This window comes from Vidua macroura, chromosome 5 (assembly GCF_024509145.1).
Source record: "Vidua macroura isolate BioBank_ID:100142 chromosome 5, ASM2450914v1, whole genome shotgun sequence".
Lineage (NCBI taxonomy): Eukaryota > Metazoa > Chordata > Aves > Passeriformes > Viduidae > Vidua > Vidua macroura.
Window position 1 is genome coordinate 41,219,313 of NC_071575.1, and position 17,800 is coordinate 41,237,112.

The 17,800-nt window shown below is 38.9% G+C and overlaps 1 protein-coding gene across 3 annotated transcripts; it reads right to left on the reverse strand.

The window, feature by feature from the left end:
* Positions 1–6,328: 6,328 nt before the first annotated feature.
* Positions 6,329–17,541, reverse strand: RXYLT1 (ribitol xylosyltransferase 1). Of its 3 annotated transcripts, none has more exons than XM_053978838.1 (6): positions 16,974–17,541; positions 16,408–16,587; positions 14,630–14,732; positions 10,128–10,442; positions 8,292–8,462; positions 6,329–7,286 (listed from the first exon to the last, which is right to left on the reverse strand). In XM_053978838.1, exons 1-6 carry the CDS (start codon positions 17,236–17,238, stop codon positions 6,869–6,871), a joined length of 1,452 nt encoding a protein of 483 aa, XP_053834813.1. In that variant the 5' UTR covers positions 17,239–17,541; the 3' UTR covers positions 6,329–6,868. The 3 variants fall into 3 exon arrangements, with proteins under 3 accessions (XP_053834813.1, XP_053834814.1, XP_053834815.1); XM_053978839.1 differs by lacking the exon at positions 16,974–17,541 and adding an exon at positions 16,691–16,741; XM_053978840.1 differs by lacking the exons at positions 16,408–16,587; positions 16,974–17,541 and adding an exon at positions 12,501–12,569 and having other exon boundaries at positions 14,630–14,712.
* Between the last annotated feature and the right edge of the window lie 259 nt (positions 17,542–17,800).

Consider the following 17,800-nt stretch of genomic DNA (forward strand, 5'->3'; position numbering starts at 1 on the left):
CTGTCCTTTCGCTCCTTCAGTCTTGTCCCCTTGACCCATTCATGTGAAATGCAAGTTACAAAACGCTATAAAAAGAGTCACCAAAACTCAAACTGCTATTTGATTGCAGATGATTTAAAAACTTCATATTTAACTTGGCGCAGTAATATTTATTTCTTAGCAACTTATATGTTTCTCTGTCAAGTGTAGTTGCAAGTTCATATAATATTCAGTGAGTGCTTTTCTGCCTCCTGAACTGTTTTAAGTCAGCCATTTAGCACACTCTTCACATGAATGTCATGTTACTCTTGCTACATTAAACAGCTGACAAAGTGTTACAAAGTTTTTGAAAGATTTATACTTCTCGTATTGAGACTTGGTATATTATACTGATGTGTGGTCATTCCAAGATGTCAGATTTTAACAAATCATCTCTCTCTTCAGGATCATCTGTAACCCCTATTTGTAGCAGAAGGATAGCCATGATGATGACTGGTCTTGCAGTCTGAGGAACCAAAGTTAGTCAAAACCCTGAAGGAGAAGAGCCACCTCAAACAAAATATCAGAGCGATCAAGATGCTAGAGGGAGGTGGTGTTACTGGCAGTTGTGAATTCAACAAAGAGAAGCTATGCTCCTTTGATAAAACAATTTAATGTTCAAAGGTTCAGTTAATAACTGAAATATTCCCATTAAAGTCAACAGGAAAATAGGGGGAGGTTGGTAGTTGCTATACACGGTAGAAATGTTTTGTTGATTTTATACCCAGAAGCAGGTTAAGTGCTTGATTTACATACTAAACAGAAAAGTATTATATCCAGTTGTCAGCTGTTTAAGAAAAATTATTTTAAAGCCTTTTTTAAACAATATATAAAATTACAATCAGAAAATACTAACCAAGTGTAGAAATGGCTGGGATAGTGGAGCAAAGCACACTCAAACTCCCCAGGTTTCAAAATGTAAAGATGTCCAACACAAGGAATGGGGAACTTCTTGTTTACCTGTATGTGAGGAATGTGCATTTGTAATTGAGAAACAAAAAAGCAACAGTTTTAAGTATTACTTTGTGGTGTTGCACAGCTCACCAGCAGGCCAAGCACCGCAGGCTGCCTAGCAGTAGTTGAAAGCGCTAGTCCTTTGGATGGTCAATCTAAGCAGAGCTGCCCTGCCCTAGACTTTACCCTGGATAAGAATATCCTCTGGTGGATTTGGCCCTTGGTAATTTATGTTATGGGGAACTGAACTCAGATTCCAGAAGTCACGAGCCAGTGTCTGAGACTTTAGTGTCAAACATCATAAGCTGTGTTCAAGTATCTATAGTTGCATATGAAGTTTCTTTAAGGGAATGAGAAGCATTCCTTGCTGTAAGATGGAAAACAAAGAGATGTTTGAACTTAGCCCTCTTTTTTCTCCTACAAACATAATCCTTTTTACTGAACTCTTAATGCAATCAAAAATTTTAAACAACATACTAAGTGTTTAAGAAACAAGCACTCAGAAGACATAATATCCTATGGAGAGATATTTTGGCAGCATGCTGTGAAATAGCATGAGTTTTGCTACAGTAGGAATTCAGCAAAAGCCTAATTACATCTACTCTAAGACTGGGTACCCACTGAAATTCTCCATGGGTACAAGGAAATTATATCCCTACGAGACAGAAAGCAATTTTCTCTAATCTGAAAATAACAATGTGAAAAGAGGGTCAGCAAAGAAAAGAGGGTCAGCAAACAAAAGAGACACAGAAGAAGAAACAGTCAGGGCCTGATTAGAGAGGGGAAGGAAGCAAAATTGGAAAAACATGGCATAAGGTACAGATCTCTGCTTGTGTACTCATGAGATGGAATATTGTCTTCAATTTTAGCATTAGGAAGACAATTTAGTTTTCACTGTAAAACAATCATGATACTCCACAATCACAAGCAAAGAGACAGAGATTGATAGAACACTATGAAATTATTAAATTGAACCCTCCAGCAAAAAGGGATATGCAATTAAAGACTGCATATCACAAAACACACATCACTAGCCGTCTTAAATCTATGCTGCCATTTGAAGGAAGTGTGAAGCACCATTTAAATTCCTACAGCAATTAATCAGTGCACTCCATTTCCCCTCAGGGGAAACAGAGCTGCCCTTAATCCTCCATTTCCATATTCGGGGAGAATGAGAGTAAATACCCCAGGAGCCTATTACCATCCCATCCCACCCTTCCCAGCCCCCTGCCAAAAGTAGGAGCAATGAGATTCAACAGAGAAGTTCCCTGTGGTTGTGTTTCTGAAATGGCAGCTGGGCAGTGGCAGTGTCCAGGCTGGATGGAAGGCCTGAACCAAGGTTATTTCACATCCCAGAGAAATTCCTGCAATAAGACAGCACTGTGGTAGCCCCATTGCTGACAAGGGTTGTCACAAATACCATCATGTATTAAATAAGCAGCCACAGAGGAAGCTGTTTCAGCATTTGCTATGCAAATATTACTTAAAGTGGATCTTCACTCATGACCACAGACTACCTTTATTCTTCAGAAAAGAATTCCATTGCAGAGGCAAAAAATAATGAAAATCATGAAAAGTGAAAATAATCACTTATGTAGAAACCTTACATTTTGAGCCTTGAACAAAACCCCTTTGATATAGCAAACTCAAAATATAACATTTAACAGTTTGGTTCTGTTTGAATAACCTAATCTGAAAGAATCAGGCTAATTTCAGTCATTCAGAGATTTATTTTTCTTCATTTGTGGACACCTGCACAACTTGCTGTCTTTCAATGGGTTGTGTCTTCATCTGGATCTTAGTGAATGACTCATTTCTGTTTGATACATTCACTTTGCATCTCATATCTTCTGAAAGCACACATTTAATGAAACTGTGTGTAATACTTCAGTTCTGTTTGTTTTAAAATGCAGCCCAAGCTACAAATTATATATTCTGGAAGATGAAAAAAATTAAGACTATAGGAATGATGAATGCTGTCATGTGAAATCCAGAAATTTTGCACTGTCAAATGGACTGCTGAATACAGGAAGCAATTTGAGGATTCTTACCTCAGGCAATCCTTGTGTGATTAAGCTGCTGTAAGACTGGCTAAGAGAACGAGTCATGTTATTTCATGGCATGCTTGACAAAACACATCTGTGTTGTGCAACTGTGGATCAGAAATAACTTGCATTCTACTACAGCAGCATTCATGGAGTTTCACTCAGGATCCAAGAGTGATCAGGGAAGAAAATGTGAATTCCAGAAAGGAAAAAAAACCAACCAACATGGAGTCCTGGGATACAATGCAAACTGCAAATCATCCTTTCAGACACATTTTCATCAGGTCACCTCTTCTTTTCATCTTACTCATCAACCATTTGTGTAGCATTCACAGCACTATATAAACATTAAAGCCCTTTTTAGCTATTGGGAAATGGCAGTCTCAATATGCCTTATGCTAGCAGTTTTCTTGGAAGCAACAGTTTCTTACAGCACAGTTGGAACTGCATTTGAAATGCTTTTGCCTCTCCCGACGTCAATCTTTATGAACAGGCCAAAATAAGCATAATCTTGTTCAATCATCCTTCATTTTTCTGATCACAGCAGGAAGAATTCTTGGAACTATTTTAGGACTCAGTAGCATGGAAGCTGCTCCTGAGTTTGCCCAGTTCTTAGTGGCTATTGCTAACATGCAGCTTTTGTCAAGAAGCAACAGGATTTATTTCTGTGGTTTTGCAAGTGTTTTGGTGAGGGCAGTAAGCCAAGACAGAAACTGGTGCTCCAGCACACAGTGATCCTAATTCAAACTGCTGTGAGACAGGCTTCTAGAAAACTCTCCATTGTATCACTCCATGTGTAAGTTTCAGCCATGGAAAGATGGTAAACCTAACAACTGAAATACACTATCACAACTTAAATATCCAAGAATAGTAATCAAATGGCAGATGGGTCCTTTGTAAACCACGTCCTTATCTACAGGATTACAAACAGTTATGAAGACTGGTTGTGTTTCTTTAGAATCATATTGCTCTCTAGAAGCTGATTTTTTAAAACCATTTATGCCATATGTTCACAGCCACTCAATAGGCTCAGAATAATGTAGGAGAGAGAGTTACACTAAGGTTGGGAGAGGCTGAATCTGTTTCTTCTTATAACAAGGCAATTCAGCTTAATTTGTAAAGTCTTCATCAGCAGGAAATGCTTCTGATAATGAAACTGGTAGAGTTATATACTCCACACACCAATCTAAGCATGATGCAAAACACCACATAATTAGCAATCTGTCTAACATTTGGAGCTACAGTTGGCATTCCAACTCCAGACAGGCTCAGTTCTGTGCATGTCTCCAAGAAACACCAGGCACAGTTACAAGAGGCATTGTTTTGTGCCTGGAAAGTGATGTTTCATGATCCCAGTCTCGAACCTGAGGGCTAAGCACAAAACCAGAGCGTGCATTCACTTTTCAGCCTTAAACAACTGAATTGATTCATCATCATCTCACTGACAGTAGATACTATCTACTCCTACATGGATGTGGCATACCATCTTCTTTGCCAGTGACTTAACCACTTCCCTTGTTTTAACCAGTTTCCTCTACCACTGTAAGACATCCTCTCTAATTTCTTGCAATCCTCACTGTCTTTCATCCATCAGTCTCATCCTTTCTTTACCAAGGTCCTTTTTGTGGTCTTGCTCAGCTCTGGATCTAAATACAGCTGAGTTGACAATTTCTTCCACATGTTGGACAGTGGAATGAGAGAACAATTAAAATGCTAGCAATCTGCCTAATGTGTTAGGAATCCCTCCCTAGACTTCAAGATGGTTTTCTCCATTAGCACTAGAAACAGAACACAAGAAAAAATTCTTGGTGCCAGTTCCTGCTGGACTGAAAAAGGTGAATTTGAAGTGTCAAGAATTGGTTCAGTAGATAAAATAATTCCCTTTGAACTCCCAAAGCAGGCAAGCAGCTGCAAAGTGAAATTCTGCTAAAGTTTTGGTATATGTCTCAGCCTCCCTTAACATACAATTGCTGTGAGTTTGGAACAACTCAGGCATTTACTTAGAAATGAGCACATCAATAGCAGCATCTTTTCCTGATGAGCCAAGTTACACACTCAACTGTTTTTCAGACTTCAACCTGCACACCACTACAGTTTTTTTAGGAGCTGCAGCCTCTTTTGTAAGAACCTCAGCTGACTGGTAAAGACTTCTCAGAGTTGTTTTCTGCAGTTTCTCAAAATCCTGCAGGAGTGCCATGGGATCTCCTGCTGACAAGTTGAGAAGCTGCTCTAAATGACTGTTCTGCAGTTTTGTAGCTTGTTTAGAAATAAAGATTCTACTAGAGGAAAAATACAGTAGTGAGATTATATTATTACAATGGTGAGGCATGGGTTGTCCAGAAAAGATATAGATGCCTCATCCCTGGAACTATTCCAATGCCGGGCTAGATGGGGCTCTGAGCAACCTGGGATAGTGGGAGGTGTCCTTGCCCATGGCAGGGGGGGGTTCATGATTTTTAAGGTCCCTTCCAACCTAAAGCATTCCATGTTTCTATGATTACTGCAGATACTCAAGCTTCCTCTAACCCTCGAGAGCTGTGTACTGCCGATGGGCTTCAGATCCTAAGTGTGGATAATTGTGAATTTGGTCTAACAATGTCCACCTGTAAACAGCGCTCATCAACTCACTGCTGTCCTTCCAGTCTCAGCTGAATGGAGTATGTTTGCATTGTACTGCAACTGCAGGACACTTCAGATGAAAGTTCTGTGACTTATCACTGGGTGGATGATAAGTCACAGAAGTTGATGTTAGACAGACAATTCACATTACCCACGGAAGTGCTCTTATGTGACATATGCTCCAGAACTAGACAGTATCAGTACACAAACGAGTACTACTTAGCTGTACGGCCTTTAATTCCAGTATGAGAATGACTCCACATGTCATGCTGTGGTCAGACAGAAGTGACTACCACACCCCTTTATGTGTGCAGCCCTACTGCTCAGCAGAACATACTGGAGGGAACTGCACACACACAAGAACAGGAATGGATCCCTTTGGCTATATTTAACGAAATAGCATTGAAATTGTTTATGGTACACAAAGTACCATAAACATGCAGTATTACACTTCTGCCATCTTTTGGCATTGACGAGTTTCAGCAGATTTTGAGGAATCAGATAAGCTACAAGCAGGTTCCTTTCTAAGGCCTGGTGTTCTGAACGTGCAGCTGAAACTACAGGTAATGAAAGATCAGAAACACAGAAAGGTATGGCCCAAGACTAAAAACAAATGAAAGAAAGTAATTTTGATATCTGAAGTTAAAGATGAAATATATTGCTATCAAATATTTTCAAGAAAGAGTTCTCTGTTTTTACCTTGAAATACAGTTTTATTCCATGGTCTTTAGCTTTATGGTCACTTTGTTGGAAATGAAATGTCAACCAATTAAACAGTTCACATTTTCAAAACAAGCACTTACCAGAATACACTAAACCTGGCAATTTTGTCATAATACTTTTCTTTTTTTGTTTCCCTAATGAATTCCCTGTACCATACAGCCTCCATTCTCTTTTCTTCAAACACAACTGATTTTCTTATGTCGGATTTTACCAAATTCATATGCTCAAAGATATTATCCTTAAATTTTTTTACTAGGTCACACAGCAACATAAAAATTGTGAAAATTGTAACAAAATTGTTGTCATCTTTGTACCATCCTATTACGTCAACAACCTGTCTGAAAATCATTAAAAATGAAGGGTCAAATGTAGTTCTTGGCCAAGCTTAGAGCAATTCCACTGACTTTAAAAGGAATGCATCTGTCCTGTGAGGTTACTTTTAAGTAAAAGCTGCCTCAGGTTAATGGAAATTAAGCTATCATCTATTCTAGATTTTCAAAAGGGACAATTTATCCTTTATCACTGGGCAAAAATGAATTTTCCAAAGTATTAATGAATTTTTGTCTCATCCATGCTTTGAAGTTTTGATACCATTCTAAAAGTTTTTTTCTCCTTTGAATTTTTTCTTGTAAGCTCATTTTTTTTTCTTTCTCTAGAATAGCAGGAAGCTCTTTCCAGTTTTTAATAAAGATAAATGGAGCCCCCATGGTTTTTAATAACTGCAATGGAGCACTGTGGTAGACTGATGAATTTCCGCAGTCACCCGGTGTCATTACATCTTCTATAATGGGCAGAGATCCATACGAACAAGCTTCATAAATTCTGTAACATTCTGTATTTATTCCCACTGGGCACAATGTCAAATCACTCTGCAGCAAGGCATCTTGATAGTTCTTTAAACTTTCATTTGTTTCTTGAGGCTGCCACCTAGGAAAGTAAAAAGTGAAAAAATAGAGATACACTTTAATTTATATTATTTATAAAACTGAAAATGCTATCAGTGTAAAAATTTTATATTACACACACAGTCAATTGACTTTTAGTCTTACTGCTCTTAAAAGTCTAAAAAATTATTGAAAATGTCACCGTTAAAAATAGATTGTAATATGTGGCCCTTTTTGGAAATTATTAATACTTAAAAGTGCAAGAAACAAATTGAAATGCCACTCCAAATCTTCTGCATGACTTGGATGATGCATATGTCAATTTACTTCACAGCAGAGTTTAGAAACAGACAAAAAGGGAGACACTCAACAGACTTTTTAATTATTTTTTTTTGGCCTCAAAAGAGGCTTGCTCTTCAAAAGCTAGGACGCAGAGCAATTGGTTTAACCTGAATTCATCTACTTGAAGTGCCTCAAGACATCTGGGAGATAAGAGTTTATGTCACAGATACAATCCATCTCCTGAAACTCTTCATCTGGGCAGCTAAGGTCTACCTAAGCACCACTGTGCCTGCTATCCAACATTCTATAGGTGTTGCTTTTCGAAGTTAAGAAATACAATCAGAACCCTACTCTTGTTAGTCAAAAAACAACTTTTTACTCTGTGCTGTACAGATTAAATCCACTCCCATGGAACACAACAAAATATGGCTGTCTTCTTTCTTCTGCTAAAGACATTGAACTCCACAAAATACAAGACAAGTGTTTCTTCTCATAATCAAAGACTTGTAAGAAAAAAACAGATGGTCTTCGATGGTTATATGTAGAGGAGACTTTTCTATACTAGATTTAAAAATACACCTTACGTAAAATATAACAGAAATGCTGTTATGTTATGACGACCTAAACAAAGAGTCTCTGCACTATTCCCTGACTTAATGACCAATTACCTTTATTTGTATTATTTTTTAATATTCAAGAAAAGATTGGTAATAATGAACCAGGCAAAAAACTCTGAATTTTTTCATGACGTAAATTAAAGTCTTACTGTTCTCTGGCTGCAATCCAGCAAAGTTTGTCAAGCCCATCCTGTTTCAGAATTTCGATTAGGGTTTCTCTAGAAGAATTCTTATAAACTGTTCCTAAGAAATTACATAGATATGATCTTGGATCATGTAGCATTGACCAGCTGGGTTCCACAACTGGAAAATTTCTGTAGCTGTAAAAACAACGTGTAAATTAGACAACCATAACAAAGGAAAACATTTTGCGGCATTTAATTTTCAGTGAATCATATTTTAAGACTAAACCCACCTACTTGTTGCCGATCTGCATCCTTACAGACAGACCCACAATTAAATCAATTCACATCCTATCCTAAAAGTATGTCTTTATTCCCTCTGATCCCATCAGTCCATTCACAGTGTTTCCAGAATACTTACATCTTCTTTCAACATGAGAAATATTAAATGTGCATATTACAGAATGTCCTTGACTAACATGCTTTTCCAAAGAAGCTGTTCTTGATGCAACCACAAGTTTTGACTGAAATGGCCAGTTTAACAGTAGCTATGGCACATGAGTCTCACCTACCTTAATCTCTGGATATGCTCCTCTACTGAAAATACCACTGGTAACCTCTCAAAGCAAAATCTCACTTTGATCTGAGTGAACTCAATAATTTAATCTTTTGGCCACTGAATAGCTTGTTGTACATTATTTGATGGAGCAGTTCTTTCCTTATTCTTCTCCTGCATGATGAATGTTAATTCACTTAGTTTCTAATAAGTTTTTGTCCCTTCATGACAAATATTTTTCCATCATTCCACATCTTCATTTTCCCTCTTTACTTGGAAAATCCAGCAAATTTTCATGCCTTTAACCTGTTTGTACAGCTGTTGTATGCAAGGGCTGGAAACCCCATTTTGATACCAAATGTATCTTCCTCCACCCAGCTTTGCATCCTAGTTTATTGTTCTAAGTGTTGTTGCTTTCTCTTAACTGTCACCTTAATCTCTGCATTTCTACTTAGGAACTTCCAATACCATCAATTCTTTCATACCATCAATCCAAATCTTCATACAATAATCCAAATTTAGCATATGTCAGAGACACTGTGAACAAGTTCAAGCTGTATATAAAAAGCTCTATACAGTTTTCCAACTTGTTGAGCCAACTGGATGAATATAGGATATTGAATTAAAATTCAACACAAGGTATGAAAATAATCCTGTATTCCCTTTCAGCTTCTACTACCCTGGTAAGTAGCTAAACTACTATCAACTCTGTTAATAAGAAGTAAAAATTCATCTAGCTGAACCAAACCTTTATTTACTCCACATAAATAGTTAGAGCACTTAAGTATAACAAAAATATTTTTTTTAAACAAGCAGTTAAGCCATTTACACTACTGTGATATTGAAGTATAAAAACTCCAAATGGGAAGCCTTTTGAGCCATAATGGAGGTTTAAAAAAGTACTCTTTCCTTTTCTGAACAAATAGTACCTGCAACTTTATTACATAAGTATCTTTTGAATCTCCATATCACTGTTATGTATTACATCAGCAGTTATGATAAATCTCAAGAGCAAATCTACTGAAGAAAGAATAAACAGAGAACCTGAAGAGACACAGGTTCATTTTCCTAAAGTTTCCTAAACATTAGTACTCTTTTCCTGTTATCATTTTGATTGCTAAATGCAACTTTCAAAGACTCCAATGCCTGATTTAGAATGAACATGATTTAGAATGAATGATAGGATCATGTTCTGCAATTTACTTATTAAAATTTTTTGGGCATAAGCAGGAACACTCAGTCATATTTTCCATACCTCATGGACAACAGTTAATTAATCAATTACAACTTCTGTCTATAGCACTTACGTAGCTACTCCTAAAGGCCACTGGAAAATATCTTCTTCATTTACGAATGCATAGTCATATGTAACAAAGAGCAGATTTACAAATCCCCCGTTTCGTTTCAGGTATGGCTGAATCCACGCGTTGTTGCACTGCTCGTTCCCGAGCAGCACCACTGCCACGTGCTGGATTTTGCGGGTCTCCATCAGTGTCTGTGCGTAGTGCAGCCACTGCGTGGCATAGGCGATCTTTGACGGCTCCCTCCCGTTCAGCACCAGCACCACATGCTCCGCTTCCACCGAGAAGTAGCCGGGAACTACAGATGGGCCAGTGAGGAAGCTGAGAAAACCAAAACACAACACCAAACAAAGTAAGATTTGGTAAGACAAATTATTGACCTCAATCCTCTAGCTAGTCTTACTACACAGTATGCACTCCAGAGATGATCTTTTCTTCAATAAAGTAAATGCAATATACTGCAAAATTACCTGTACAACTACAACCACTTCTGTCATTAATATCTACTGCTTTGCACAGGAGTAAAGCTGCTTTCATTTCTATTCAGGAAAAAGGTGATTGACTTAAATAAGGTATTTTGTCAATAAATTAGAACTAGTACCATACTCAAACCTCAAAATGTGTGTCAATCAACCCCCTTTCAAAAAAGGGTACACCTTGATGTTCACTAAAGGTTAAACATTTTAATTGCAGTAATAACCAATGAATGCTGTATTAGAACAAGATAGAAGCCTTCCCAAAAACCTGAAGACTATACAAAATCTGGTATAATTAAGAGTGACAATTAGCTAGTCTTGCATACTACTTTTCTCAGTATTTTGCTTAAACTTCTTCTGAGTAGAATTGATAACACAAAAAACATCTATCTAAATGTAAACTTAGGTTGCCTGTATGACCCAGGTCAAACTTGAGGCTCTGATACAAGGTAGTAAGCACAAACATTTTAGTTACAAAATGGCATTTCTAGATCTTGCACAATGTATTTAACAGAAGAATTTCAGCCATTTAGCAAAACCATTAAATCTTTAATCATTTGCAAGTATGTGACAAAAGCCATTTATGAACTGCAATGATACAAACCAGTATTTGCCGGCTCCTGCTCTTCAGTTACCTGGTGTGCTAACAGATTATTGACAGAATGCAAAGAAGTAGCAGTTACACAGCCTGGGAAAAAGAGGAGGGGGGAAAACAGTATTTTTTTTTTCTAGGAGTCTGTTAAGTGTTTTTTATTCTAGGTCTGCTACATTACTGGTTTTTCAGCTACCAGCAAAAAGTAATTTAGAGTGAGCATGAGTTTTAACTCATGAAGTGCTGAGACTGACAGCTAGTTTCAGTTCAAATATACTTACCGAGGAAAAAAGCTTTCACAACAAAAACTGTAAAAACTACTCCAGTGATGTTTTCTGACACAGACTGACCTTAGACAAGTGTATTTGAAACCTGAGTTAAGCTGACATGCTGCTGGATTGGTGGAAGTGATGTATTTCCGAGCCAAGATGCATAAGACTCATGACTTGGAATCAAGACTTCTAATACATTAAATGTTAAGTCTGATCAAGACTTAAATCCAAAGTTTAACAGACAATGAGAACAGAATCCCTGGGATTCCTAAGAGAGAATACCTTGAGCTTTGGAATGCCTCAAATAGAGACTAAATATGTACATGGTCCAGTGATCACTTTGCAAAGAGACTTGGAGAAAAAGGGTTTTTCCTGTGACACAGCACTTCAAGGGTAACAGCTTTACAGCAATAGCAAGATGTAAAGGTTAGGAAGCAATGACCTGTGTGTAGGAATATATGTAGTTGAACAGCATAAAATTACAGTGGGGGAAAAAAGTGCAAGTCTCATAAATCCCATACTTCAATAATTAAAACACCGTGCTAGGGTTGTGCTATTAACTCCCAATCAGAACACAACTGGGATTAGGAAACAGAAGAGACACTACAGAAGCTGCTAAATTAAGGGAGTAGTCCTAACAGTACTAACTACTCACATGAAGGCTAGATTAAAGATAATATGGGAAGATTACATCTTTTGGACTAAATGTGTGCTCTCTTGCTTTTTGTATGAATGTGCCAAGATGGTACTAAAATCCACAGCTATGAAGTTCCTTCTCCACTCCAATTTTTAAATAAACACCACTACATTTTATGGAGAAGCTGATATTTCATGTATTTTTTAGACAACTTCCTTGATGAAAACATGTACCCATCAAAATCTATATTGTGTAGAGATGTGTATTCTCCATCATAAATACACAGAATGGGCTAATTCATGCAACTGTGTTCAAGTGGTATTTTGGCATTTTTGTGTCTTTAGATTTGGTATTCTTTACAAACATTCACCAGACATCTATTTTTTTAACAATCAGACTTACCAAAGAAAACTGCAGCAGCAGCACATATTCTCCAAATATGTCACCTCAGCTAGTTCCCTCTAGCCTCATCTAGTAATCAAAAGATAATTTACCTCAGCCAGGCAGTAAACAATTCTAGAAAATCTTATAACCAGTGAGAAACCAAAATCACATATTTCTTCTCTACAACATAAATTAGTATTTCCAAATAGAGTAAAAAGTAGCTATTTCAGAAGCCTAGTTGTTAAAATAACAGTTATATTGCATATTTTCTATACTTTGCACAACAAGTTTCTACTAGCCTGTCAAAAGTTAGTTAGTACCTTTGTTGTGTTGGTACTAAACTTAAGCTTTGTATTTTGAGAGGATCTAGCATCCAAGTTGAAATTAAAATAGGGACTCGATTATCCCTGGTTCATCTAGACATAACAAGAAGATACTTAAATGCAAGTATAGGAGTCTTCTTTTGAGAGATGCACACCCTAATGAAACATGTGAGGTTATTAATCATCTGAAACAGGCACACTAGAAAGAAAATAACCATAATCAGTCAAGTGACAGACTCATTAACTACAGCAAATTATTTTCATGTTATAAATGTGGAAAGCAAGAGCTTGAAGAAATTTTCATGTCAATACCAGGAAGATAACCCATCAAGCCACAGTATCCTGGATTTCTATATCTTCTAAGATTTTAACTCTGGAAACAACAAAGTCTTTTGCCACTAAAACTACACTGTAGGCACTGGACCAATAGCCAAAGAAAGGACTGTATCCTGTCTCTATATTTGTGAGTTGAAAGCTCTATTGTTCTGTTAAGGAGACTACCAAGATGCAGTAGCATCATTCACAGTTGATTCTCTAAACTTGTCAGATCATCGTTTATTTGCAGACAAGGAATACAGTTTTTTTCTGTTAAAGAGTATATAAATTAATTTATTCCTTCTGAAAAGACTCTGTGGCCTGTACCATGTTTACTGTTAGATACTTTGATAAACAATTCAAAATTATTTTTAAAAGTTTTGTGATCACTTAAAACCTCCTTTCAATTCACAATCGCATGTGTATTTCAAACACTACCTTCAAATATTTCAGCTAGAACCACATCTTGTGCAAGGAAAAAACAGCCTTCTGAAGCAACACATGTTTCAGAAGTTAAACTCAACTGTGTAATTTATGTATTAAAAGAAAACTTTTTTAACAGGCGGGTCCTGGTGCAAGTGACTAAATGTTGCAGGAGGCCTACTTCTGCAGACTGGCTAATTGGCCAAATAGACAAAAATTCATTCTGCTTTCACTGTATCTTCACAGAAAGCATTAACATGGTATTAAATAGGGACTCAGAGAAAAGCTCTGTATCATTCACTGAATAATATAAAATATTTGACAACAGTCTTAAAACTTATGTGATCACAGATCAAACACCACTGTTAAAGCAAACAGTGCTTTAAGTGTAATCTTCCTTTCCATACAAAATTTTGGTTTGCAAATCAAGTAGCTAACCAGAAGCTAGGTCTCACAGACAGCCTTTGTTATAAATAAATTATGGTTTTGACACATTCCTATTTATGAACGAATGAGCCAAGTCCCTTTCCCTGAATACAGCAGAAACCAAACAGCAGGAAACATCTTCCTGCCTCACATATGCATGCTTGACTTCATCAACTATGACCCCCCAAGCCCCAGCTCTTCACACTGTTCTTGGAGTTGTATCCTGACCCTGCCACTGAGGTCTCTTGGCTGCTCTTTCTCTCAGCATTGGTAAGGTTTTCGATATTTTTTAAAAATTACACAAACCATCATAAACCAGATTAAATTGCTCCCTAGTTTTCTATTTTTTAACAGTGACATGTTTGATCTAGAATTGGTTAGATTTATCAAGTATGTGTTTTCCATGTAAAAATGATAATTCTGAATGAGAAGCTGTGTGCATATTCCATAGTTATCAAAACATTACAAAATTAAAGTACTTGCAACTGTATTAAAAAAACCACAACTTTGAGATAGGCAAAATAATGTTTACCTTTCCAGAAAGTTTACCTTTCCAATGCATTATTTGTTAAAGTTTACACTTTGAACTCAACAAAAAAATTGAAAAAATTGTAGAATTGAAAAAATGTTACAAATTGAAATCAACATCATGAAAAATACCTGAAGTATGTTTTTCCTGCATTTTGGCTTCCTTCTCTCCACTGTGCAATCATATCAGCTGGCTCAAGGTGCCCTCCAAAAATATGTTGCCAAAGGTAAAGACCTACACAAATGAAGACATAATGGAGAATTTGAATTAACAGATCTTGCCTACTCTATGCTCCTAAAAAAATTATTTCTGGAAAATGAAAAAGTATTACAACATAATAAGTTGGGAAAGGAATGTCAGAGCTTCTCGCATAATATGACTTAGAATTAGTTAAGATGAATTTTTCCCACATTGGCATTTAAAAAGATTCTTTGGCTGACAAAATATCAGCAGATGAAGATATAACTGCTTCTGTTGGCAACTCTTTCCAGCATACATACCACTAAAAAATGAGCAAATATTAATTGGCATTTTAAGGACAAGCATAATTCCCTTAAGCTTTTGTGAAATGCACCAATTGTTATGATGGTAATATACCAGGCAATATACCTATGTGCTCTACAATGCTACACGAAAGTTTGACTATAAGCCTGGCATTTACAAAAAAGCTAAACTAAGAACAGTGATGTGTCTTCAGCAGTAGTTAAAGAGGTTGAGAAGACCTTGGCTCGCAGTTTGTGTAGAGAGAAAACTCAGTATCTTCCACAAAAGAATTTCCAAGTTCATCAGTGGCAGTAGTACTACAGTACACTACAACACAGAAAATGCTTTATTTCTCACTGTGTGATGCTTTATTTCACGAAGTGTAAATGTGACAAAAATAATCTGCTTAGCAAGTAAGAGGCTTCTCCTTGTGTCATACTGTAATCTAGACCAGATTAAAAAAGTAACTGTGTTTCTTTGTCATTTGAGACATTTTCCTTGACAGATGCAAAAACCAGCCTTGAAAGGAATTGATACAAAGGGAGTTCAACTACTCTTATATTGCTATGAATTTGAATAACAGCTAGCATTTCCCTAATACTCCTCATGTTCAGTTAGATGTACTATTGAATCATATACATAAATTTTAGTCATCAGGAAACACAGAAAAGTGCTGTACCAGAAAGGTTAAATAACCAATAGACATTGACTACACCTGCTTACTGTTATGAACAGTTTCCACGTGTTCCCCAGAGACGGGCAGGGCCTTCCTAGTTCCCATGGCAACACTAAAAAAACTACTAACTCTAGCTAAGTACCGATATTGAAGTGCTAATTAGCTAATTGCTCTGTTTGTTTTCTCTAAACTACCTGGAGGTAACTGGCCTCCCACCCCTCTACGCTGCCATTCTGGGACTAACATGCAAATAAAAACCCCTTAGGATAATGGGAGTATTTTTAGGAGATAAAGAGGAATATAAATAAAAAACTGAACACAATAGAGGAGTCTAGACAAATGCCCTAGCTGAGGAAGAGGGAAACACATCCCCTGATTGACTTTTAACCGTCGCCATCACCTAAGAAAGAACAGACTATATTAGGCTCTGAGAAGCAGGGAGATAGGGAGAGAGAGCCCTGGTGCTGCCACCGCGGAAGGAGCGGGGACAGCTTTTGCTCTGGACTTTAGCAACAGACTCTGCACGCCACGCCTCCACATCCTGGGGTCACCGGTGTGCCACAAGGAAAGAAGAAAGGACAGCTGCTGCTCTGGACTCCAGTGACAGACTCTGCACGCCTCCTTCCTTTCGGCTGCCTGGGAAAGCTACGACTGCGGGGGCGAGCTCTGCGTTGAGCCCCCTGCCCAGCTGATCTTTTTAATAAAGAGCTGAACATTAATAAAGGCATTAGCCCTGTTCATTTCACTTACCAATTGCTGCTTTGCCCCAAATCTGTACTCTAAGACTGGTCTGTTCTAGGTGAGACCTTGCATATTTTATCATTTTGAGATTAGCTTCATATCTCTGCTGAGAAGCAGCCAGCTCGTTTTTCTCATCCGCATCCCACGGATTCCACTCTTCATTTCCCAAGGCAACATGATCTGTGAAACCTAAAAGCGTGATTTACATTAAAAAAAAAATAAAAAAGAAGATCAAATTCACAACTTTAGGAAAAATTATTAATTTTCTCAAATTCGTAATTTCACGCAGCACCTGACACCTGTCCGTGGGCCGGACACACCATCGCCGCCGCCACCACAACCACCGCCGCCTCCGCCTCCTCCTCTCCCGCGCCGGGCTGCGCGGCGCCTCCCAAGGCCCCGCGGAACCGGCCGCAGCCAGCGCAGGCCCAGCGGTGAGGCACCGGCCCCGCTCCCCGCAGAGGCGCCACCAGGCCGCGCCCGCCGGGCCGGCCCCGCACCAAACCCGCCGCCGCTGCGCCGCCGGCCGCGCACAGGCCGGGCAGGGCGGCTCGGAGCGGCCCCGCCGCGCTCACCTCGCGGGCCGCGGCGGTCCCGGTGCGAGCGAGGGGCGGCCGGGCGGCGCGGACGCAGGAACACGGTGTAGGCCGCGTAGAGGGAGAAGAGGCCGTACGCGATGATCAGGGCGGAGCAGAGCCGCCTGCGAGCGCCCCGCATCCCGCCCGGCGCGGGCGGAAGGCCCGGCGGGGGGCGCCGGGAGGCGGCGGCGGGAGCGGACTCCGCCCGCCGGCCTGGGCTGGGTCCTGGGCCGCCGAGGAGGCTCGGGGCCGCCGGTGCCATGACCTGCCCCTGGCCGCAGCCACCCTGGCGCTGCCGGCACAGCTGTGCGATGACAGGTTGTAAACGGATAGATGAACAGCACAGTCAGGTTTTGGAAATTTTATTATGATGGGGAAAGCTTGGATAGACTAGACGTTCCATAGAGAGATAGGAAGGCCATCCACGAGTCCTTCTTAAGGCTAGGTGCTACAGCTTTTGTAAAGGCTCTAGCAGCCTCTGGACAAACACCATGCCCCTAATTGTGGCCAAAAGCATAGTGCCCTTCACCTACCAAAAGGAGAGAGTCTAGAATAGTATAAATGTAACACACTGCGCAACCCTACAGCCTCTTCTGAGTGGATTTTTTCTTGATCAATTTTTTATCCTTATGAACATTAAGCCTTGCTCTGACCCTGACCTAAAATTAATTCAAATAACCACTGCACCACTGCTTGTTTCCAACTGAAATGTAACTACTTGTCTTAGAAGGCCTTCTGAAATAGGCTTACAGTTAGCCGACTGCCAAATCCTTGCTCTAATCTGATTGTTTATACACTTGCTGAACTGTGAGTCTAGCCTGGTG